General features: G+C 34.7%; 1 protein-coding gene across 1 annotated transcript in view; it reads right to left on the bottom strand.

Moving 5' to 3' along the window:
• XPR1 (xenotropic and polytropic retrovirus receptor 1) overlaps window positions 1-25,167 on the bottom strand; it is a 255,791-nt gene that overhangs the window by 211,722 nt on the left and 18,902 nt on the right. The window contains exon 2 of the mRNA XM_059146831.1: window positions 11,250-11,301. Within this exon, the coding sequence (XP_059002814.1) occupies window positions 11,250-11,301 (52 nt within the window). The remainder of the gene's footprint in view (window positions 1-11,249; window positions 11,302-25,167) is intronic.

The following is a 25,167-nucleotide window of genomic DNA, read 5'->3' as shown; positions in this document are numbered from 1 at the left end:
GAGGGAAAGGGAGAGAATCTCAAGCAAATTCCTTGACCAGTGAGGAGCACAACACGGAGCTCCATCCCGTAACCCTGAGATCATGACCTGAGCTGAAATCAAGAGTCAGACCATTAATCAACTGAGCCACCCAGGTCCCCAAACTGTCCTTTATTTTATACACTCAAGCCTGTCTATTGAGCAGCTGTTTACTTTTTGGGTGTCATAACTGAATTTTTCTTTGACATCATTTGACGGTTCCTTTCAAAGTGGTTAGATTAGAATGTAAAACCAAATGCTTCATGTGGACCTGTAGATGATGTGTTTTACAATTTGAAGTAAGAGCATTACAATGTACTTTCTTTCAATTTAGAATTAGAGATGTGGTAAGACAAAAAAACACTACCATCACCACCCCAGCCAAAAGACATCCATGTCAAATCCCTGGAACCTGTAATGTTATCTTATTTAGGAAAAGGATTTTTAAGACGTAATTAATGACCCTGAGAAGAAATCATCTTGAATTATCTAGGTAGCCTTAAATCCAATGACAAATGTACTTAGATACACAGAGGAGAATAAACAAAGTAGAAGGCAAAATAAAGAAGCAGAGATTGGAGGAAAAGTGGTCACAAGCCAAGCAAACAGGCAACCACTAAAGGCTGGAAGCAGCAAGTTCTCTTCCAACACTCCACAAGTGCAGCTGGATTTCGGACTCTGGCCTCCAAAACTGTGAGAGAATAAATTTTTCTCATTTTAAGGCACTAAGTTTGTGGTAAATTGTTAAAACAGCCACAGAAAACTAATACAAGGAATTAACTACTCTTTCAAATATTCCTTCCTCATATTGGCTCAATAATTAGAAGCTATTGTGGCTCTAATTTTTTGAGCATCTTTTCCATTTTGAAGGCAGGAATTTTTGTTTCTTTTATTCAATGATGTACATCTACTGCTGGAAGCTACTCACTGATCATAACTTTTTATGTTTCTTTCCACCTTTTTCAGTGGCATTCTTTCATTAAACAGCTATAGTGGTCCTGCCCAAAGAAAACAAAGAGCATAAAGAATAACTTATCTTGGGGCGCCTGGGTGGCTCAGTGGGTTAAGCCACTGCCTTCGGCTCAGGTCATGATCTCAAGGTCCTGGGATTGAGTCCCACATCAGGCTCTCTGCTCAGCAAGAAGCCTGCTTCCTCCTCTCTCTCTCTCTCTCTGCCTGCCTCTCTGCCTACTTGTGATCTCTGTCTGTCAAATAAATAAATAAAATCTTTAAAAAAAAAAAAAAAACTTATCTTACTTTAAAGTCTGCCATCTTGAAGCTTTAACAATTGTTCCAGATGTCCAATAGCTAATTAAGGAAACTCTATCTGAAATCATCAAGTTCAATCATTTGATATATTATCTTTTCCTCTACCACACAGAGTATACCAATAATTCCCAAAGCTTTTTTGTTTCATGATTTAATGTTTTATAATTATCCCCTCTACTTCATGACCTCTGTCCCTCAAACTTACAATTTTTAAAAAAGGCACTGTGTGATACAGTATTTTTATATGTTATTGATTTTTAGAAGGGAAGGAAAAATTGAAACACTGAAAACACTTTGCTTTTGTGGTATGCAAAGAAAGGATTATAAACCTGTGTCCCAAGTGTTTCTTCCTTTCTTCTAGCTTGTTACCTATATACTACTCAGACTTGATAATCATTTTTGTCACATCATTTTACGCCATACTTACATCATTATCTTGTGTTTTAGCAATGAGCATCCAATTATATTTAATTCTCTTTTAGTAAAAAAAGAAGGCATTTCGTCAACTTGAAGAGCAGTACTATTTACTATTCAGAAGCACGTCTTTCGTATTAGTGAACTAGCCTGAGGTTAGTGGCACCTTTATGGAACACACAGATTATTTTTGCAGGTAATAATACTATCTAGAAGTGGCCATTTCTGCAATATACATGAATATGTAATTCTACTCCACTTAAACATGAAATAATACTCTTCAGAAATAACTTCAGTATACACCTGAAACTAATGTAGTGTGTGTCAACTGTACTTCGATTTTTTTAAAATCCAAAAGAAGAAAGAAAAAGGAAGGAGGGAAGGGAGGGAGGGAGGAAGGAAACAAGAAAGGAAGGAAGGAAAGAAGGAAGAAAAAAAGAAGGAAAACTTTATTACATGGTTTGAATATCAATCAGATCTTCTTATCCTTTCTTAAAGAAGTTAATGAGAGGATTAAAAAGTATATCATTGATATAGAGATGATAATTATCTTGTTGGCTTGGCTCTTGTCTCAACTTTCACTCTTAGCCATCTGTATTTCTCAATGGCTCTAAAAACAAGGTTGCAACGACTACAAATGAATCAGTATTTCATTTTTTCAGCTAAACTCTCTACTAGTCGCTGGTATATAGTCTTCTCATGTAATATTAACCCATTACAAGCAGAAATATTTTTGAAAATCAATAATAAATGACTAAACAGTACTAACAGACAAGTGGAAAAGACAATCTGAAAATATAGCAAATTAGACAGAACTCTCCCTATTATAAATATAAAATAGTTTTATTTCCAGTTCAGAAGAGTCATATAAATAATTTTTAAGGATGATAATGATACACAAAATGGAAAACTGGGGGGAAGGGGAGATACAAGATTATAAATATGAGAAAAGTAATATATTATGAATGCATAGATTTGACAGTAATCACACACATGCAAAAACTACTTCATGAATTTTAGAAATGCAATTCAGTCTTCCATTCTCTAAAACTAAAAAGCAAGCTCACATCTGTTAAAACAACAAAGACCTGGGGACAGAGGTGAGGTAGAAGAAGATGCCTGAAGTGGACTCTGTCCATTCAAGCATATAATCGTAATGAATAATTTACAAGCATACTTTCATCATCAATGCCACTAAGAGCTGAATTCTAAGGAGCTTAGGGAGACTGTAACACATCTGCTAACCAAGCTGAATAAGCAGAGGAAACCTAAGCAAAAATGATCCAACAAAACCTGTTTACAAGACTGGGGAGGGCACAGGAAAACAAAAGACATGGCAGAATAGCAGAGACTGGTGTAGTTGTGGTCACTGACTTATGTTCTTAACTGTATCTATTCATTCCACTTCAGAAAATCAGATAGTTATATTAAGCCAACTGAGTCAGAGAGCTGTACTAGGCTAATATTAGCTATATAAACTCCCCATCAAAAAGAATATAAGGAGAGGCAGAGTGTGAAAGGAAAACAAAGCATCAGTAAATCTTTCCATTTTAACAAATAATCTAAAAACTATATTCCACTGAATAAATATTCTGCTGAAATATATTAAAAATTCTAATAATTCATACATGATTTTTCAGATTTATGCTTATTTCATTATTTTCAAAAGAAAGCATATCAAACACACACACACACAAAAAAACCACAAAAATAAGCAGGTTGTCTTACAAAAAATAGTCACTCAACAGCTTATAAAATAATGATTTCTCAGTAGTCAAATGAAACTCAACGCTCAGCATCAAGATAACACAATGCCACAAAAACACAAAATCTTTAAATTAAAATCTCATCTGCTTTCCTACTGGTTTTAAAGAAATGCTACATGTGTCATCTCAGACTATACCTTATGAAATTACAGCATTAGCATTATAAAACAACAACGAATAATATGCTTAGCCATCTAACCAGAAGGCAAAATTCTGCATCTCAAGATTAAGTTAAAAATTAAAAAACAAAAATAAAAACAAGAAGCAAGCTAGGCCAATCTACTCCTTTTTTTTCACCACAAATAGTACTTTGGCTTCAAAGAAGATTGAGGGAAAGGATTCATTTTATTCCTACTCATTGATGTGCTCAATAAATACATAAGGTATTTCAGATACAAGGTATCAAACAAAAAAAGACAAAAATCTCTGGTCTAAAGGGACTTATATTGGTCTCAAGAAAACTAATAAATCAATGAGAAAAATAAATACATAAGATACCAGAAAGTGACAAATAATATGCCAAGAAATAAATAAAATGGCATGATAAAATTTATAGTGACTGAGTGGCTATATAAGATTGGATATTCAGAATGCCCTTTGAAGGACATAGCCACAAGAATTAAATGATTCTCCTCAGGTAGAGAGCTAAAAAGCCTTGTTCTAAGAGTAAACTAGACCTAATTTAGGTTTAGAAAGAAAAGCAAAATGACTACTAGAGCCTAGTAACCAAGGGAGAAAATGGTAAAAGGTAAGGTCATGACCCCAGGACCAGATTATTTGGGGTCCTTTGGTCAGAGTAATAAATTTCTACATTATACCCTTGGACTGTAAAAAGGAGCCTTATGAAACTCCACTGTCATGCTCTTTGTAAAACTGCTGTTGGGGATACTAATCACCACACCAAATACTCTTCATGAAGGTCCAAAGGAAGAATTTCTCTTAAATCTCATGGCCATTAACAGCAGAACTTTTTCTTTCTTTCTTTCTTTAAGATTTTATTTATTTTTTTAAGATTTTATTTTTTCTTTTTTTTAAGATTTTATTTATTTATTTGACAGACAATAGCAGCGGGGGGTGAGGGGTGAGAAACACTAGCAGGGGGAGTGGGAGAGGAAAAAGTGGGCTTCCTGCTACACAGGGAGCCTGAAGGATCATGACCTGAGCTGAAGTGAGATGTTTAAGGACTAAGCCACCCAGCTGAACTCTTTCTGAGAAACTGATATAAATCTACCTTATGTGATGTTAATCATTCTCTCATCTATCTCCTTAACCCCAGAAAATTCAGAGCGGAATTTACAATTAGCTTCTAGCAATTGTATAAAACCTTAAGGCATCTATTTTTTTAAAATAAATGTTTTCTTTCAGAATAGTTTAAGATTCACAAAAAAGTTACAAAGATAGTCCAGAGTTCTCATATACCCCCCACAAGTTTCCACTATCATTAACATCTTATATAAGTATGGTAATTTGTCCCAATTAATGAACCAAAACTGAAACATTATTATAAACTCACGTCTATAATATACTTAGATTTCCTTAATTTTTACCTGATGTTCTTTTTCTGTTCTAAGATCTTTAAAATATCTAAGTCTACATACTAAATTTACTGGAGCTTTATAGTACTATTTATTATATCTTAATTTCTCCCTTATTCTAACCCCTGTAACTCCTATCACCCAATAATTTTAATTCTATAAACTGCCCCCAATACTTCTGGGAACCATGCGGAATAACAACAACAACAAAAATGAGCAGAGAGAGAGTTCTTAAAAGATAAAATCAGCTTTTCCCCAGCAAGTCATACAGTTCAGTATTATTCACTATTAACACTTCATAAATCTTTTAAAAATACAGAGACTCAAAAAAAATATTCAATTACGGGGCACCTGGGTGGCTCAGATGGTTAAGTATCTGCCTTCAGCTCAGGTCATGATTCTGGGGTCCTGGGATCATGTCCCGCATTAGGATTCCTGCTCAGTGGGGAGCCTGTTTCTCCCTCTGCCTTTCTGTCTCTCAGGACCAAATAAATAAATAAATAATCTTTTTTACGCGTGCACACACACACACACACACACACGCACACCCAATTAAAAATTGTATTCAAATATATCATTTGGATAAAAATGCAAAGTCAATATAAAAAAGTCACTTTTATGTTTCAATATTGGTTTTTTCCTCTGGAATTCTCTCTTTTTTAGGTACATACAACATTAATGATCCTGATTGTCCTTATTGAGCCATGCAACATTAATGTGGTCTCAGATCACACAAATCTAAAATGAGGGTGAGGCAAAATGATCTTATGAAGTCCCTTTCAGTTAGAAATGTCAATGATCTCTTAATTCTGTGACCTAGGTTGACTGTCAGATGCTATTTTGCTGTCACAAGTAAAGAGCAGAAAACAGTAATGCTTCTAAACAAAAGAAAGTATATTTTAAAAAGAGAATGTCAAAGCCTGAAGCTTTACTTGAAATTAAATCAGAGAAAATAAAAAATTGATTAATATAGTATATAAATAATATTAGTGTATAAATTTATATCTATATAAACTATGTAAATCAAAAGTACCGTGGGAAAGGGGGAAATTCCCCCCCAAAAAAGTTGTGACTATTTACCCAAGTAGATTAATTTCATAAAGTGGCTGAGATACCAAATGGGGAAAGACAAAAAGCATGAAAGAAAAGGTAAAAAAAAAAATTAATTCATCATTTTATATTTACCACTAGTTCTCTATTATTGAAAATTTGACTACGTCAAATGGGTATTGCAATTAAGTGGTCTCTTTTCACATCTATACTAAACTGTTTTGTCTCAAAATAATCCTGTTAAGGTGTCGCTGGTTTTCTGCTGAGAACCATTAGCTGGCAGCTTCAATTAACCTGTCCCAAATACCCAGTACCTCACTAGCAGCAGGAATTGTAAAAACACAATAGAGTTTAACAGTTTTTCACATCACTTTCCAAAAATTCCTTGAAACACTATTCTACAAAAGACTGACTCCACAGATTCTAAGTGTATACCTGATCTTGACATTAAAAAAAGATCCACATGGAATTAGAGGGTATCATGCTTAGTGAAATAAGTCAATCGGAGAAAGACAACTATCATATGATCTTCCTGATATAAGGAAGTGGAGATGCAACATGGGGGGTTAAGGAGGTACGAGAAGAATAAATGAAACAAGATGGGATTGGGAGAGAGACAAACCATAAGTGACTCTCAGTCTCACAAAACAAACTGAGGGTTGCTGGGGGGAGGAGGGTGGGGAGGGTGGGGTTATGGACATTGGAAAGGGTCTGTGCTATGGTGAGTGCTGTAAAGTGTGTAAACCTGGCGATTCACAGACCTGTACCCCCTGGGATATATATATATATATATATATATATATATATATATATATATATATATATATATATATACATGTTAATTAAAAAAATTAAAAATTAAAAAAAAATCCACAATTCTAGTCACTTTAATATTCTCATTCTACTGTCATGGTATGCTGCTCTACAAGTCTTTCTGCAGGAAAAAAAAATGCCAATTTAAATACTAAAATGTTTAATTATTAATGCCATTATTTAAAAAATCAATAAATCCTATGAGCTTTAACATGGAATTTAAGTCATCTTCTAAGTCACAGAACATTTCCAAATGTAAATAGTTAACAAAAAAACAGATTATCCAGAAGAGTAAGTAATGATATATATCAAAAGAGATTAAAAATAAATTGATAAAGAATGCCTGAGAATAAGTCCTTAAACTTTCTTATGTATATTGTTTTGGAATATGAGCACTTCTTAATTATAATTATAAGACATCTACTTTAAATAAAAAGAGACCCTTTATTTTTCATGAATCAATATATAAATGAATGACACGTGTAATTTACTCTGAAAGGATGAATGCAGCAAAATACCATAAATCTGAATGCTTATTTATTTGAGTAAAAAAAGCAACTTTAGGGGCGCCTGGGTGGCTCAGTGGGTTAAGCCGCTGCCTTCGGCTCAGGTCATGATCTCAGAGTCCTGGGATCGAGTCCCGCATCGGGCTCTCTGCTCAGCAGGGAGCCTGCTTCCCTCTCTCTCTCTCTGCCAGCCTCTCTACCTACCTGTGATCTCTCTCTGTCAAATAAAATAAAATAAAATAAATCTTTAAAAAAAAAAAAAAAAAAAGCAACTTTAGGTGAAAATGTCTTAATTTCTTAATGCACTGAAATTATTTTGTTTGGTGGGGTTTTTTTAAGTGAGGAAAAAGCCCACTTTATTAACAAAGGGTAAAGGCATTGAAATGTCCTACACAGTTGCGAGAAAATGACTCACTGGTATAAAAAATTGTGTCTGTGGTCAACTTCTTATCAACAGTTTCATATACTATGCCTTTTATCAAATAAACCACTTCACTCTTACAGAACCCATTTCAAGTCACCTTGAATGAGAAAGCTATTTATTTTACTATAACTCATCTAAAGTAATAAGTTAGCAAAATTTTTCTGTTTTCATAAATTTTATTTATTTGAGAGACAGAAAGAGTGAGCAGGGGGAAGGCATCAGGAGGAACAGACTCCCCACTTGAGCGGGGGGCCTGATGTGGGGCTAAACCCCAGGACCCTGAGATCACGACATGAGCCAAAAGCAGATGCTTGACTGACTGAGCCACCAAGGCACCCCAGCAAAAATGTTTTTTAACTTGAATAATGATGTACCTTATAACCATTCAACACATGTAATTATTCAGTATAGCTCTTAATTACTTAGATTTGATTCAATACAATAAATATTTTGAAAAATATAAACGTCCTCTGGATGCTATAAAAAACAAATGCTCCTGTATTCTAATAGAATAATCTAATTATCAATGAACTTAAGAATCTTGTAAACCTACTGGCTAATTACTATCTAAAAGAAGTTAGCATTAATCATATTGATATAAAATTATTTAAGATTTATGGCAGGGGTTCTAGACTTTGGCTATTTATTAGAATCACCTAGGAGAGTGTAGAACTATCAATGCCTGGGCTTCACTCCCAGATCCTACTTTAATTTGTTCGAGATGGGAACAAAGTATCAGTATTTGTATACAACAAACAAAACAAACACAAGTAAACTGAATTAAACATACAGCACAATTGAGAACTATCAACTTAGGATATACTTCAGTTGTAAGACAGAAAAAACTTGCTCACTGGCACCAAAAGTTTTAAGTCTACTAAAAACTTAAGGTGTAGGAAAAAAAAAAAAAAAGGTGAAGAAAAAGAGAAAAAAGCATTATTTTAAAACAAAATCAAGGCCTAGCAAACATTTTGCCTTTAAAAAATGTTAAAGTTGGGGCACCTGGGTGGCTCAGTGGGTTAAAGCCTCTGCCTTCGGCTCAGGTCATGATTCCAGGGTCCTGGGATCAAGCCCCACATCGGGCTCTCTGCTCAGCAGGGAGCCTGCTTCCCCCTCTCTCTCTGCCTGCCTCTCCGCCTACTTGGGATCTCTCTCTCACTGTGTCAAATAAGTAAATAAAATCTTTAAAAAAAAAAATGTTGGGACGCCTGGGTGGCTCAGTTGGTTAGGCAGCTGCCTTCGGCTCAGGTCATGATCCCAGCGTCCTGGGATCGAGTCCCACATCGGGCTCCTTGCTCAGCAGGGAGCCTGCTTCTCCCTCTGCCTCTGCCTGCCATTCTGTCTGCCTGTGCTCGCTCTCTCCCCCTCTCTCTCTCTGATAAATAAATAAAATCTTTAAAAAAAAAAAATGTTAAAGTTGAAAGCCCTATCTTAGATTTGTTGATAGATAGGCTTACGCTGCTTTATTTATAGATAACAGCTAAATAAAAGCAATAAAAACATAATGGTAAGAATAAATAATAGAAATAATTAGCATTCAAATTTAACACCACAGAAAGACAGTAAATTAATATAGTATCACAATCAAATGAGACAAAATTATAGTCGATAACATCTTCTAACCTCAATACTACACAGAATAGTGTTTCTGTAAACCACTTTCCAATACCTTTGATTCTTAAGTACCTCAAAAGAGAAGAATTCATTTAAGAAGATATAGTTACATGGCTCCAATCTGAGATTAGAAAGAACAAACAAGTGCATAATATTTCCCTTATGAAAGCAGCATATACATCTTTATGATCAGCCACAATACTCTCTTTACAACAGGGCCCAAAGTTAACATCTCTGAGCAATGAGATAAAAAACGTTCTTAATTATAAGCATTTTAACATATTATCACAGAATTCAGTTTCTCTCTAATAACAGTTAAAAGTGTATGAAAATCACTAGCAACATGAGCCGGCATGAAGGGATGAATGAGGATCACCAGAACATGTCAAAATAAGTTGGTTACAAACTGGATGATAAAACATACAAGAAAAACTAAAGATAAGTAGCCCAACCTTGATAATAAAATTAAAAGAACCAATAATAAAAAATTACACAGGATGAGGGAACCAGTTAAACTTCCATGTAATTTCATTTTTCTTAAAATGAAATTTTAAGAAAATTATTTTTATAATATTTTGAGAGGTACTCTTTAAGACATAAAGAACATTTTGATAAATAAGTACTTTCTGTTAAACATTAGAAAATTAAATATATTTTAATAATAAATTAAATATTATTATAATCCAAAATTCAATAACATATTATAAAACTAATACCCAAGTGCTAATACCCTGGTAAGGATTTCAAGATGTTAAAGGAAGCACATTTTGAATGCAAATGAAAGATGTAGAATTCTATGTAATTTTAAAAAATGAGTTGTGGGGGGTTTTTTTTGTTTTTTTTTGTTTTTGCTTCGGGAGTAGAATTCAGTGATTCGGCAAAGAAATGAGATTTTTTAATTATAGACCTATACTTTTATATTAAACAACTTAAGCATCTGTTACATGCCATAAAAATAAGCCTCCAAGAGCCTGTCACTAGAATGACTTCACAGAATTCCAGTTTGGTGTCTTATAAATATATTAATCTATACACACGATCTAGATTATTCTTGGTATATACTTTTTCACATTCATCCTTCCTGAGAAAAAGGTGGTATGAAATTTTAAAAGATTACCCAGCATCGGAGGAAATACTCTCTCAAGAAATAACTCTTGAATTAGCTCCATTATTTAATGACATAAGAACTCTTACAACTTTAAATTATAGCTGTCCAAACCTACCAAAGGTTAAAGCCATAAGGAATGAGCTAGTGAGCAGAAGCTGAGATAACAGAAAAGCTCAATAAAGGTAACTGGAGAGACAACTACTGCCCTTAGATCAGCAATTTTTTGACTGCTGAAGTGTGCACATGCATTTAGATACATGTTTATATCACCTACACACATATACACAGTAAATATGCTTCATTGTTTTGTTTGCTAATCCCAATCTAAAAAAACATGGCATAAATAGAAAGGAAAACTAAATTGCCCAGACTAATTATGGACTAAGGATTTACTAAAGGATGGATGGATGAACCGATGGATGGATAGAGAGACAGATATAAAAATATACTGGGGGGAAGGGAGATGATACAGATAAGAACTTTGACTCTAAACCAGTATCTGTGATTCACAATGCTAAGGTGATTCAAGGACATTGTAAGGGATCTATTTTAGGTAAATGTGAGCTTAACAAAAAGCTGACTGAAATATAAAGTAATCATAACATATATTTTCAAAAGCATAAAAGATCTGTATAACAGGGCAGGATTTATTAGTTTTCTACTACGCAGTTTAAAATATCTTCCCTTAAAAAGGGATTTTATGTGACTAAATTAGGGATTAGTACATCTTACCTTCCACAGAAGGTGCCTGATCCTGAGCTGAATACAGCATATCCTTGAAAGCCTATTAAAAGAAAAAAAAAGTGCATGAAATAATGAGTAATCTTTAAACTAACAGCATTTGATGCTAAACAATTACTTCTTTTTTAATATCCAAACTACACAATCCAGACTACTAAATTGAGAATTTAGTACTTCAATTAACTTTAGTAAGCTGAAACCCAAATACTATACTTTCATATCAACCCAATATTGTCCAATCTTTAAGAAAATGACTAATATGTACACTTTAAAAATTAAAGGGCATTGGGAACAGAATGAAAACTCTCCTGAGAGATCATAAACTCTCTTGACTAAAAAAAAAATAGCGAGAGAAACTGAGAACAATGGTCCAAAAGGTATATATGGAACAGTGCTTAAGAAAACATGAAACAATGGATACAACTTTTTTCTTTCTGTAGGAACATAAAATTTACCATCTTAACCATTTTCACATTAACAATTCAGTAGTGTCAAGTACACGCACATGCTACATAGACAATCTCCGGAATTCTTTTTATCTTGGATACAGTCTTCAATGAAGGCGTGGAATGTCCTCCGTAAGAGTGCCGGACTATAAATATATTTATAGATTGTTTTTCTTCCAAACCAGTGAATTAACTACCAATAATATTTAGGTAATTTGGATGGCTGCAGTTTGGTCTCCCAGTAAGTGGTTTGGGAGCAGTAATGAAAATCATTTCCCCACACCTATCAATATAGTAGAATCAACTGAGTGGATAAGGCTCCAATGCTGAAGAGCTGGTCCTAAACAGGTGGCTATATCCAGTCCCAAAGCTTCGAAACTTCAAATACCATCTAACACTTGGTGATTCCCAAAGTGGCCTCCAACCTCCCTCACCAACTGACATTTGGAGTCAGATAATTCTTTGTCTGGGGGGAGGCTGAGGGGCTGCTCTGTGCATAATAGGATTTTTAGTATCATCCCTGGCATCAAGAGACTCACTAGGCTCATCTAGATACCAGTAGCAACACCTCCACCAAAACTGTAAAAACCAAAAATATCTCCATATACTGCCAAATGTCCCATGAGGGTCAAAATCAACACAGCACCCCCACACCCAGAACCACTGCCCTAGAGTCTTTCAAGCTTAACCCCCCCCAAAAAAAGGAAATAAACCTTCTGGGTAACCCGTCTATATTCAAATCTAGTAAATTATATTCTTCCCAAGTGAATTTATCATTTGCTTTAGACCAGTGACCAATCTGTTAGTTCTCTGACTAACCAAGCTTGACAACATATGTAAAAAAGTTTCCCAATGAAACAAAATTAAAATTTTTAATCAATACATTTTTGTTCATTTTAACCCTTTTTTTTAAAAAAGATCTTCATAGGAAAACTATGTATAATTAAATATTTTAAGAGTGCACATGCTTAAAACCTTAACATTCAGTAAGATTCACTATTTATATAAAATTTGAGACACTACAGTAATGCAATTGTGGTATAATAAAAAAAAATTTGCTCTTTGTTTCAGGTTCCTGGCACAAATTTCTGAAACCTTTAGAATCTACTCTCTTTTATACACTGAGACAGTTCATGGTGGGTAGTGGGGGGAGGGGGTGCGAAATAGCTTCAGGGTGGTGTTTGGTCCCCAGAAAAACTGACCACCTGATTAATGTGATTAGAGGGTTAAAACTTTCAGCCCCACCCCCAGATCTCTGAGAAAGAGGGAATGGCTGGGGACTGAATTCAATCACCAGTGGCCAAAGATTTGTAGTCACCCAGGCAGAAGTATGGGTATCCTGGGTACCCCATTTATAGCTGGCATCTCAAGTGAAGGCAGTCTTGGGGGACTAAGCCCTTATCCATGGGGTCTGTGCTAACTCTGGATAGTTCGTATCAGAATTAAAGTGAATTACTAGACACCCAATTGGTGTCAGAGAAATGGTTATCAGCATCAGAAAAAAGAACTGGGGGGCGCCTGGGGGGGCTCAGTGGGTTAAGCCTCTGCCTTCAGCTCAGGTCATGATCTCAGGGTCCTGGGATCGAGTCCCACATCGGGCTCTCTGCTCGGTGGGGAACCTGCTTCTCTCTCTCTCACTCTCTCTCTGCCTACCTCTGCCTACTTGTCGTCTCTGTCTGTCAAATAAATAAATAAAATCTTTAATAAAAAAAAAAAAGAAGAAGAAGAAGAACTGGTCAGAAGAGGTATCTAAAAACACACAAACAGAAATCTTTTTTTTTTTTTTTTTTACAGAACCTTCATTATTGGATCACAACTTTTCTAAGATTACCTTTGAAGCTCAGCCTAGTGTTTACTGACCACTAATTCTTAAACTTATTTATGTACAAAAGCCCTAAGTATATATGACAAAGGTATGGAACTTCTTTGAAGATCAAAGTATATACATTCACTATTTTCTTTACAATTTCAGATGTCTCAAGGACCACTAACCTCTGGTCTAAAAAAAGAAGCTAGTCCAGAAGATTTTATCAAACATCTGAAAGTCTTTGTCAGTTTGGACTAGAATTTCATATTAAAAATCCTACACAAGTATAGAGTGGTGGTTATGTTAGAGTCTTCCATAAAATATTTCAAGAGAGTAAATGAATAGATTACTTAGAGGAAAATAAATCCCTAGATAGAAAAATATAAGAAGAAACACATAAACCCAGCCAGAGAATGCTTACAAAAATAAATCTATTATGGGAACAGGTAATATCGGAGACTCAAATATCTGAATAAAGTTCTTCTGGAGTATAACAGGCATGTGTACCAAAATTAAATGATGATATCAAGAATGAAATAAACCATTAATGACAAGCAGGATGACTTCTACATAGTAGAAGCTCAATAAATAGTTCTTGAATTCAAAAACCTTTCTTCCTCAAAGAAAATTATTTTAAAAATGAACAAAGCACACTGCAAAAGGATACTAGGCAGTACCTTACTGACATATTACGAAAATGAATTAAATTTGCAAAAGGGAAGCTTACTAAATTAAGTTTTTAAAAGATGATTAAAATTTTATAAAAAGAAAAATGATAGCCTTCATTTTTATTGTAAAACTGAATCATAATTTCATTTCAATCAACACAACTCTCAGTAAAATCTGGGACAATTCTTTCTCCTTCATACTACTTCGGTTTTCCTCTGAATAGAAACCTCTAAGTTTTTTACTATATTGTCTACAAAACTCCATAAACAGGATAGATACCATTTTTTTCTTGTGACATGAGAATAGCCCCCAATTAGGAACTAAGAAGGGGAAAAAACCCTACAAAGTAATGTCTACATTAGTATCTATGTATTTATAATATGAAAGCACTTGCCTGGGTTAGGAATAGTAAATCCAAATACATAAAAAAACACATTCAAAGAGGTTCCTCAATTTATGCTATTTTCCTTTAAGGATATCCATTACTTTATATAAAACTCTGAATTTGCAGGCACCTGGGTGGCCTTAGTCTGTTACACATTTGACACTGATTTTGGGTCAGGTCACAGTCTCAGCGTTGTGATCCAGCCCCGTGTTGGGCTCGCACTGGGCATGGAGCCTGCTGAGGATTCTCTCTCCCTCTCCCTGCCTAAAATAAACAAAATAAAAACACCTCTGAATTTGTATAATAAAAATCAATATACATTCATGTGCATTACATAAATTAGATTTTTTTAAAAGATCTATTTATTTACTTTGAGAGAGAGCATGGTGTGGCAGGGGTGGAGGAGCAGATCCCAAGCAGGTTCCCCTTAAAGGGCAGAGACCGAAGCTGGGCTCAGTGTCACAACCCTGAGATCACGATCTGAGTTGGTATCAAGAGCCAGACACTCAACTGACAGAGCCTCCCACACACCCAACAATAAATTTCTTGGATTTTCAAAGGATTCAAAGCAATCTTTTATCTCAACATCTCTACTGTAATCTGAGTGTTAAATTGTTTCTGTCATGTTATTGAAATATATGTACTAAGACAAAACTCCTTTAATGCTTATAACAACTCATATAACAGTAAAATCTTCCAAATCAAATCCGAACACAAGCACAAAACCAATACTATTCAACCAACATTAACATGACAGGAAAAAAAGGTTTGCTGAAACAAAATCTCAACTGGCAACACGAATACAATGCTGTCATTGTATCTGCTCTTCTAAATTTGGAATGCCTATATGACTATTAGATGTGATATAATCCTCTTACTACCTCTCCCTACTATGAGGTAGCATAGTACAGTGGGTAGGAGTTATGGAATTGGACAATGTGTATAAAAACCAACCCTACTATAATAGCTATGTAAGCTTCGGAAAATTAACTTCTCTGTATAACAATGTCCTCATCTGTACAACAGAAGTGATCACACATATCTCACAGGTCTATTTCAAGAATTAAAACTTCTTAAAACACAAATCCTTATAATAATGATAACTCGTGGTTATACATGAAGAGTACTTAGAACATTAAAGATACTCAAAGAATGTTAGCTAATCCAATGTGAAATACCACAAAACTTAGTTCATACACTGGGTTGTGGCATCATTTGGTGATCTACTATTTGGACATAAATAAATCATTTATGCATTAGATATACCTCAGTTCCAATTAACTCTTCATAAGGTAGTATAATACTACTTAGAGCCAACATGACCAAACAAGCATAAACATGGTTACTACAATCTCCTGGCATTTACTAGTTTATAAGACAGTCATCTAGATGATCTAGAATATGCTATGACATTTTCAGAAAATCCCTGTCATGAACATACTCTATTTTTAATTCTCATGGGAAATCTACAGACTCTTAAGAAAATAATGCAAATCCCAGTTTGCATATGCTTTTTTAACAAGGTCTCCTAATTATATTAAACTTTCTACTATACACACACATACACATACACACACACACACACACACACACACATACACACAAATATATATCTGTTGTATGATATAGGGTATAGCTCAAACCTAACATGTATGTTCAATAATACTGCCATTTCAAATTTCTTATGTTGTTAATTTTTAATAACACATAGTAGATCATCATTAATCCCCCTTGCAAAGCACAAGCCATTTCACAGGCCTTTTCACAAACTCAAATCAGAAGCTAAAAAAATTCCTACTTCCGGGTGGTATATAAACACAATGGAATATTACTCACCCCTCAAAAAGAATGAAATCTTGCCATTTACAACAACATGGATAGGGCTAGAGTGTATTATGCTAAGCGAAAAAAGTCAGAGAAAGACAAATACCATAGGATTTCACTCATATGTGGAATCTGAGAAACAAAATAGATGAACATATGGGAGAGAGGGGAAAAAAAGAAAAAAGAAAAAGTGAGAAACAAACCACAAGAGCCTCTTAAAGAACAAACTTAGAAGTGATGGATAGAAAGGGTGGCAGATGGGCTAGATGAGTGACGGGTATAAGGAAGGCACTTGATATGATGAGAACTGGGTATTGTCTGTAAGTCACTGAATTCCACTCCTAAAACCAACACTGCACTGTATATTAACTAGAATTTAAATAAAATTTTGAAAAAATGGAGAAAAAAACTCATACTTCCTATCAAATCACCATTAGCCTCATATATATCATACTATAAATGTTAATACCTCCATCAATAAAATATCTAACCCACGTTGTCCTCATTGACTTCAATATTCAAAGTCAGCACACTGGAATCTAATTATTGATTAATAAGCAATGAAACAAACAGGCATTTAAAGAGGAAGGGAAAGGGATATTTATCATAAACCTTCAAAACAATCATAATCTTGGGGTGCCTAGGTGGCTCAGTCATTAAGTGTCTGCATTTGGCTCAGGTCATGATCCCAGAGTCCTGGAATAGAGACCCACATCAGGCTCTTTGCTCCGCAAGAAGCCTGCTTCTCCCTCTCCCACTCCCCCCACTGTGCTCCCTCTCTCCCTGTGTCTGTCTCTGTCAAATGAATAAACAAAATCTTTGAAAAAAATCATAATCTCTATTAAAAGTGTTTAATAATTAGATAAAGTTTACATCACCAGCTTTTTTAATCTGAAAACTTTTCTAAATGGAACTTGTGAATAACAAAATTTTGAAGTATTTTCCAAAATATGTACATCATGAGCTTATCTACAGTACGCCAGAAACTTATTTCTTTTTCAATTATTTCTTTTTCAGTTTCTACTTCCTCTTTATGCATTACCTTTTTAATTTTTTCACCAGAAATACTGAGTATTCTGTGAATAATGTATAGGTCATTACCTGTGACCTGGTTTTTGTCTCATTATTTAGAAATCAGGCTTGTTTTCATGATACTGAAGTGTTAAGGGCAGTTCTGCAAATCAAATTATAAACTTCAAGAGGGCAGCTAGCATTCTCATGTGTCCTATACAAAGAATCACCATCTAATTAATGCTCATTTCTAGCCCCATATAGAAATAAACCAACCTAGCTCTGTTTTTGATGACAGAAATAAGCTATAAAGTCAATAAAAACTCTTACACAACTTCTTATAATTTAATATATTAAAGTTCAAAATTAATGTACCCTTGTACAAACTTAATACAAAACCCTACTTTGATTATGCATGGGCCAATTTTCATAGAATTTAAAAGCACCCCATCAGCAAAAGGCAATTTAATATGCAAAAATTGTTACAACATAAATTATAATTGAAATTATTAAATGTATAAAACATATAAAATAGGAAGATCTAATTTGGAACATGTCATGTTATATTCACATTTATAAATTACTGCACTAATATATTCTCACATTCACTGATGTGGCTTTTATTATTTCCATGTGGATATCTCCCAAAACTATATTGTCAGCCACATGTCTCCTAACACAAAATCAGAATGTCCAAAATTCATTTCTTTCCAAAGCCTGCTCTCCTCACATTTTACACTTCTTTTAATGCCATTGCCAGTAGCCAAATCACACAGATTTACCCTCTCAGTAATCACTCACTCAACAAATATTCACTGGGTATCTACTATGTGCCAGGCACTGCTCTAGACACCTGGAATGAGGTGTCATGAGGAAAATAAAAATCCCTGTCCTAGCAGAGTTAACATTCTTTTTTTTTTTTTTAAGATTTTATTTATTTATTTGACAGAGATCACAAGTAGGCAGAGAGAGAGAGAGGAGGAAGCAGGCTCCCTGCAGAGCAGAGAGCCCCATGTGGGGCTTGATCCCAGGACCCTGGAATCATGACCTGAGCTGAAGGCAGAGGCTTTAACCCACTGAGCCACCCAGGCGCCCCCAGAGTTAACATTCTTACATTCTCCTTTCTATCCATCAGTTTAGTGATCTGATTCAATCAATGCCACTATCACAACCTCATTTACATTCATTCTCTCCTATCTTTTTACCTACACTATTTCAGTGAACTCTTCACTGGTTTACCAATCTATAGGTTTTCATCTCTCTAAAATATCTTACAAACTGCTGCCCTATCAATCTTCGCAAAGCATCAATCTGATTCTCCAGCTTAAAAATTTACAAAGATTTCCCAATAGCCACAAAATAAAGCTCATAATCCTCTGCTGGTCTCTAAGGTACCCAGAATGGTCCAAACTATCTTTTAGGCTTATCTTCCAAACTGAAGAAAATCACTTTCACTTTCATCTGACTTTCAAAGCCAGAATGAATTATTTATTATTATAATTACTCATTTGGGGGACCTCAATATTTCTTTCATCTTTTGCCTTTGTTTATAACTATTGCCTCTACTAGAATCCCCCACCCTACCCACACCTTTAAAATCTAATTTCCAAATCTTAACTATTCTTCAAGGTCTAGATCAAACTTAACCTCTTTTATGCTTTGTCCTGGTTTCTCCAGGTAGAAATTATCACTCCCTCCTCTAAAATCCTACAGTACTCTATATGAAACCATTTATAGCACTTAATATTTCTACCTTATGTTTTAGTTATCTGTGTCACTTGTTCCCCATATGAATGTAAAGTTAGGGTTTTAGCCACCTTGCTTATAACTGTATAAAAGAGGCACACCATAAATATTTCTAGAGTATTAATATCATCATTAAGGAAGTTACCAAGCTTTATTCATTCAATGAACATCACTGGATGTCTGCTCTGTACACTATGCCAGGCTCTGAAGAAATGATGACTCAAACAAGAAGTCACTAGGTAAAGTAGAACACAATATGCTAAATACTTTAAAAAAATAAACACAGCATATTGAAAGTCTAAGGCAGTAGCAATGGAAGAAAAAAGCAGGTGAAATATGGTAAAGAGAGGGATACCAAGAAGCAAAAACCAAGAAGCAAAGAAGAAAGACTAGACAAACAAACATGAACTAAGGGATCTAAAGATCTCCCAGATTTTGAGCCCAGGTAAAAAGAAGGATGGTTCCTGATACTACTGACCTGAAAAAACACAAAAGAAAAAACTTGAGAAAAAAAAAAAGAAGATAGGCATTTGGATGACAAACCATTTTGGGTATCTATAGGATAACTGAGATAGTTAGTAGACAGATGAAAATAGAGATCTACAGTTTAAAAGATACGTCAGAGCTAGTGGTTAAGAGTTGGAAATCTTACATAAAGATGATTTGAAACTGCCTAAGCTCTAGGTAAAAGCAATTTCTCAGAAAGTGAGAAGTGGTCCCAACACATAAACTTTTGGAATACAAACCATCAGAGAAGACACCGAGGAAAAAATCAGATATATATACACAGGGCCACAAAAATTAAAGGAGCATTTCAGGAAAGAAGAGATATTAATCAATGGTATTGTAAAAGTGTCTGTATGGTAACAGATCATAGATGCACATGTGGTAAGCAGAGCATAATGTGTAGAGCTGTGGCACGTTTTTATATTATTACATCTAATTCTTACCATGTTATATACCTGAAACTAATGTTAACACTGAAAAAAGAAAGAAGAGCTTTAATAACTATCAAAAGCTGCTTAGAGAAGAGGTACCTGCACCTTCATGTTCAGTGCAGCATTTATTCAGAATATCCAAGACACGGAAACAACCTAAGTGTTAAAAGATAAAGGGATAAAGAAGATGTGGTATATACATATATAATGGAATATCATTCAGCCATGAGAAAGAAGGAAATTCTGTCATTTGCAACAATTTGGACAACTGCTGAGGGCATTAATCTAAGTGAAATAAGTCAGAGAAAAATACTGTATGATAGCACTTATATGTGGAATCTAAAAAAGCCAAGCTCAGAGAATCTAAAGAAGCCAAGCTCAGAATACAGTGGTGGTTACAATGCCTATGTGTTGGGGTACTGTTGGTAGGGGGGAATATTCATTAAAGGATAAAAACTGCCAGTTATGGGCACCTGGGTGGCTCAGTGGGTTAAGCCGCTGCCTTTGGCTCAGGTCATGATCTCAGGGTCCTGGGATCGAGTCCCGCATCGGGCTCTCTGCTCAGCAGGGAGCCTGCTTCCCTCTCTCTCTCTGCCTGCCTCTCTGCCTACTTGTGATCTCTGTCTGTCAAATAAACAAATAAAATCTTTAAAAAAAAAAAAAACCTGCCAGTTATAAGATTAAGAAGTTCTAAGAATCTAATGTACAGCATGGTGATTATACCCAATAAACCGGTATTATATATTTGAAAGTTGTGAAGAGAGCAGATCTTAGATGTTCTCACCACAAAAGAGAAATGGTCATTATGTGATGGGATGGAGGTGTTACCTGAGACTATGGTAGTAGTAATCACTTTATAATAAATTAATTAAATCAATATGTTGTATACCTTACATTTATATAGTGTTATGTGTCAATTATATCTCAATAAAACTGGAAAAATAATTTAAAAAGAAAACTGAAAACATCTGAGTTAAGTAAACAACAATTGAGAAAGGGTTCATTATACTAATAATTCTTCTGTCTCTTGAGCTGGATGGTGAATATAGATGTCTATTCTATCCAAATGGAATGCTATCTCTCTATCTAATTGGAATGCTACAACTGAATTATAAAGAAAAGCAGCTAACATTAGGATGCCTACACTCTGACTCTCTACTTTAGAGCCTGTAACTTAAACTATCCATATGTAAGATTTAAAAAAATATAACCATAAGTTAAAGGAAAGAAAAATAAAAAGCTGCTTAGAGATCAAAAAGAAAGAGACTAAGAGGATATTATTAGATCTGAGGATTAGGAGCTCACCTATAACTATCAATAAATGGTTTCAGAAGAGTGATCAGGCTTAGATTAGATTAGGTTGGGTATACATGAGAGCTCAGGAAATGGCCACAAATACTGATCAACAATAAAAGCAATTATAGTTATTACATTTACTAAATACCTACTGTCGGGTATCATTTTGAGTATTCTGAATACACTGCTTTAATTTTTTAACGCATTAACTCTTAAAAAACAGAGCTTTAACTCTTTAATGCAAAGGCATTTCTCATTTTACCACAGAAGATTTGAGACTCAGGTGACTAAAGTATCTTGCCCAAGCACTGCAAATTCTATAAGCCATGCTTGAGAAAAAGACACATAGCCTACTATTTCAAATGAAACCCTATTTTCTAAGATTTACCTCTATTTCTGATATTCTTCCTTTTATTTCTAAAACTTTTCTTAACCATTAGATTTTTACACCAGGTGGACCAAATAGCCCCTAAGTCTAAGATGACTCCCAAAGATTCCTGCTTCCTGATGATAACACTCTTGTGCAACCCCTCCCAAACCAAACAGAGCTGACCTGTATAAACAATAGATTACTGCATAAAAACAGAGTGCTGCTTCCAAGGCTAGGTCATAAAAGACACTGTAGTTTTCATTTTGCCTTCTCTTGGATCGCCTATTCTGGGAGAAGCCAGCCACTAAAAAAAACAGAAGCAGCGCTATAGAGAGTTCTGAGTGGTAAAGAACTGAGACCTCCTGAAAAACAAAACAAAATACAATACAAATTTGCATACCATCTGAGTGAGCTATCTTAGAATTAGATCCTCCAGTCCTAGTCAAGCCTTGAGATGACTGCAGTCCCAGGTAATATCTTAACTGCAATCACACACAAAAATACTCTGAGCCAGAACACCCAGTGAAACTGCTTCCAAATTCTTAACACACAGCAACAGCCTGAGATAAATGTTTATTATTGTTTTAAGCTACTAAGTTTGGGGGTAACTTGTTATATAGCAATAGATAATTAATATATGAGGTAGATTTGAAAAATACCTTTAGGTCACAAAATGTACATGTTATTAGATAATAACCAATATCTACTCATCTTGATCAAAGGAGCTAAGATTCTTATTCCTAGAAATATACAAAATTATATAAAGGAAAATTATGACAATTTGAAATGATTTATTTAGCAATAATAAGCAAAATTGCATTCCCATATGTCAAAGCCACCAACACTGTAATTTCACTTACAGTGAATGCCCTTGGGAAGTCATGCAGCCACACTTCTAGGCTGGAGCAGGTCTGACAGAATAAATCAGCATCCTCCTTGTCTAAGAGTACTGTTCTGATGATAAAATAAAGCTGATAACAACTAACTCTCCTAACTAATTAAATCTATATAGCTCATTCTTATATTTATTGTCATAACAGGTGTAAATTCTGAGGGCAGAGAGCAATCTCACTTTAATTTTTATAGGCCATAGCGTTTAGCACAGTACAAATTGAAAATGTGCCTGGATGGCTCAGTTGGTTGAGTGACTGCCTTCAGTTCAGGTCATGACCCTGAAGTCCCAGCATCAAGTCCTGCATCTGGCTCCCTGCTCAGCAGGAGGTCTGCTTCTCCCTCTGACTTTCCACGTTTCATGCTCTCTTCTCATTCTTTCTCTCTCTCAAATAAATAAATAAAATCTTTTTTAAAAATATATTAGTAAACTTCACAGTCTTGGTAACACAAAACCTAAGTGTCCAAAATCAGCACACTGGTTTATTTTTTCAAGTGTTAGCTATTATTATTTTTATCAAATTCTTTTTTTTTAAAGATTTTATTTATTTATTTGACAGAGAGAGATCACAAGTAGACAGAGAGGCAGGCAGAGAGAGAGAGAGGGAAGCAGGCTCCCTGCTGAGCAGAGAGCCCGATTCGGGACTCGATCCCAGGACTCCCAGATCATGACCTAAGCCAAAGGCAGCGGCTTAACCCACTGAGCCACCCAGGCGCCCTTATCAAATTCTTTTATAGCAGTTCCAGTTTCATGAAATATCAAAATGCAAAATCCTTTCTTATTTTTCCCAATTTTCATTATCTTTTATTTGTACACAAAACTCCAACCATTTTCATTTACCAGTCACAAGAAAAGCTCTTAATGCTTTTGGCTTCCAGCTCTCTTTAACATGTTAAGTTTTATACAGGTTGGTAAAACACACTGGATTTTACCCAAAAATAATAGTTATCACAACATAAAGTTCTCACTTTTGCTCTTAGTAACAGTTTGCCAGTTTATCTGAACAAAAACAAAAAGGAATCCAAAAGCTCTGCAATGCTGTTTCCTGTATGTCTATACAAATAGTTTCTTCTTTCTTTTTTGTTTTTTTAAAGAAATCTCTACATACAACATGGGGCTTGACCTCACAACCCTGACATCAAGAGTTACATGCTCTTCCAACTGAGCCAGTCATCTGCCCCATTTCTAATTGATGGGTGTCAGATCACTTCACAGCTCCAATTTCAACACAGCAAAACCTTAATAAACTATTAACCTTAACAAACTATTCTCTGTAGTTCCCACTGTTCCCACAAAAATACTACTTGTCAAAATACATGAAGATATTTGTACTTAAAAAAATACTACCATATTTCATTAAATTGAAGACATCATCAACTGTCAAGGCACACCATTATTTTATGAATCATTAAGAAAGAAAAATATCACCAATTAAACTATCTGTGAGGTGAATCCCAATCTCAAAGGTGTTGGAAGAGGAGAATGTGCATCTTAGGATCTATGAAATACAGTAATTCAATTTGTCAGAAGGTAGTTTCTCAAAGAATGGATTCTAAAAGTCTAGCTACCATCATTTGCTTTCCAAGAAATTTCATGACATTGAAAGAGTCTTATCGGATTAAGCACTAACACCCTAAAATAAAATGTCAGTTGAATAAATGAATAAAAGTTACTCCCCTGGCTTACCTTTAATAATGACAGAAATTAACAGCTATACTTTACTGAGGAGTATCTTCCATAGGTCAGGCCCTTGCTGATACTTTCTTATATTATTAAATCTAATTCTGACAATAAGCTTGAAAGGTAAATAGTACCTCCTTTTACACACAGGAAAACTGAGTTTCAGAGAAATAACGTTGTGAATATCTCACAGCCAATAAATAAGGGAAATGCAATTAAAGCCAAAAACTTAGATAAAATTAAAGATATTTTCTCTACTGTCTTCAAATATATATCTCATATACCCTCAAAGAAACTTTTAAAGCTTTATCCTACATGTTCCTATTTTCCTCACCCTATTAGTAGCCACATTTCTCAAATGAAAATTACACATGTGTTGTATCAATGACTTTAACCTCTTAAGACCTGGAAGTCGGTCTGCAAAAGACAAATTTATGTTCAGAATCCACCAATAAGCTTCTTTTGTCATATCCAAGGCTTATCCTTAATTCTCGTTCTCACTGACCTGTCTACACATCTTGTCACTGCTAATAATCCATTTATCTTTACAACTCTTGACTCTTGTGACAATATATTTCCCAAGACATCCTCTATTTGGATCTCTACTTTTCTGCCTTACATACTTTCCCTTAGTGAATTCTTTAACTACTATCTCAATTATGATAATCTGTTGATACAATTTTTCAAATTCTAGCTCCTTCTCTCCATATAAACATTTTGCACAGGAAATCAGCATATTTAAGATCTAATTTCATGAGTTAACATCCTTAAAAGTAGCTATTCTCGACCAGTTTCCCCAGGTTTAAACCTTTATAGTGAATTCTTCCCTCCTTCACTCCCTAAAA

This window comes from Mustela lutreola, chromosome 14 (assembly GCF_030435805.1).
Source record: "Mustela lutreola isolate mMusLut2 chromosome 14, mMusLut2.pri, whole genome shotgun sequence".
In the NCBI taxonomy this organism is placed as follows: domain Eukaryota; kingdom Metazoa; phylum Chordata; class Mammalia; order Carnivora; family Mustelidae; genus Mustela; species Mustela lutreola.
The sequence above is the reverse complement of the archived record's forward strand: the minus strand, read 5'-3'. Positions and strand labels throughout refer to the sequence as shown.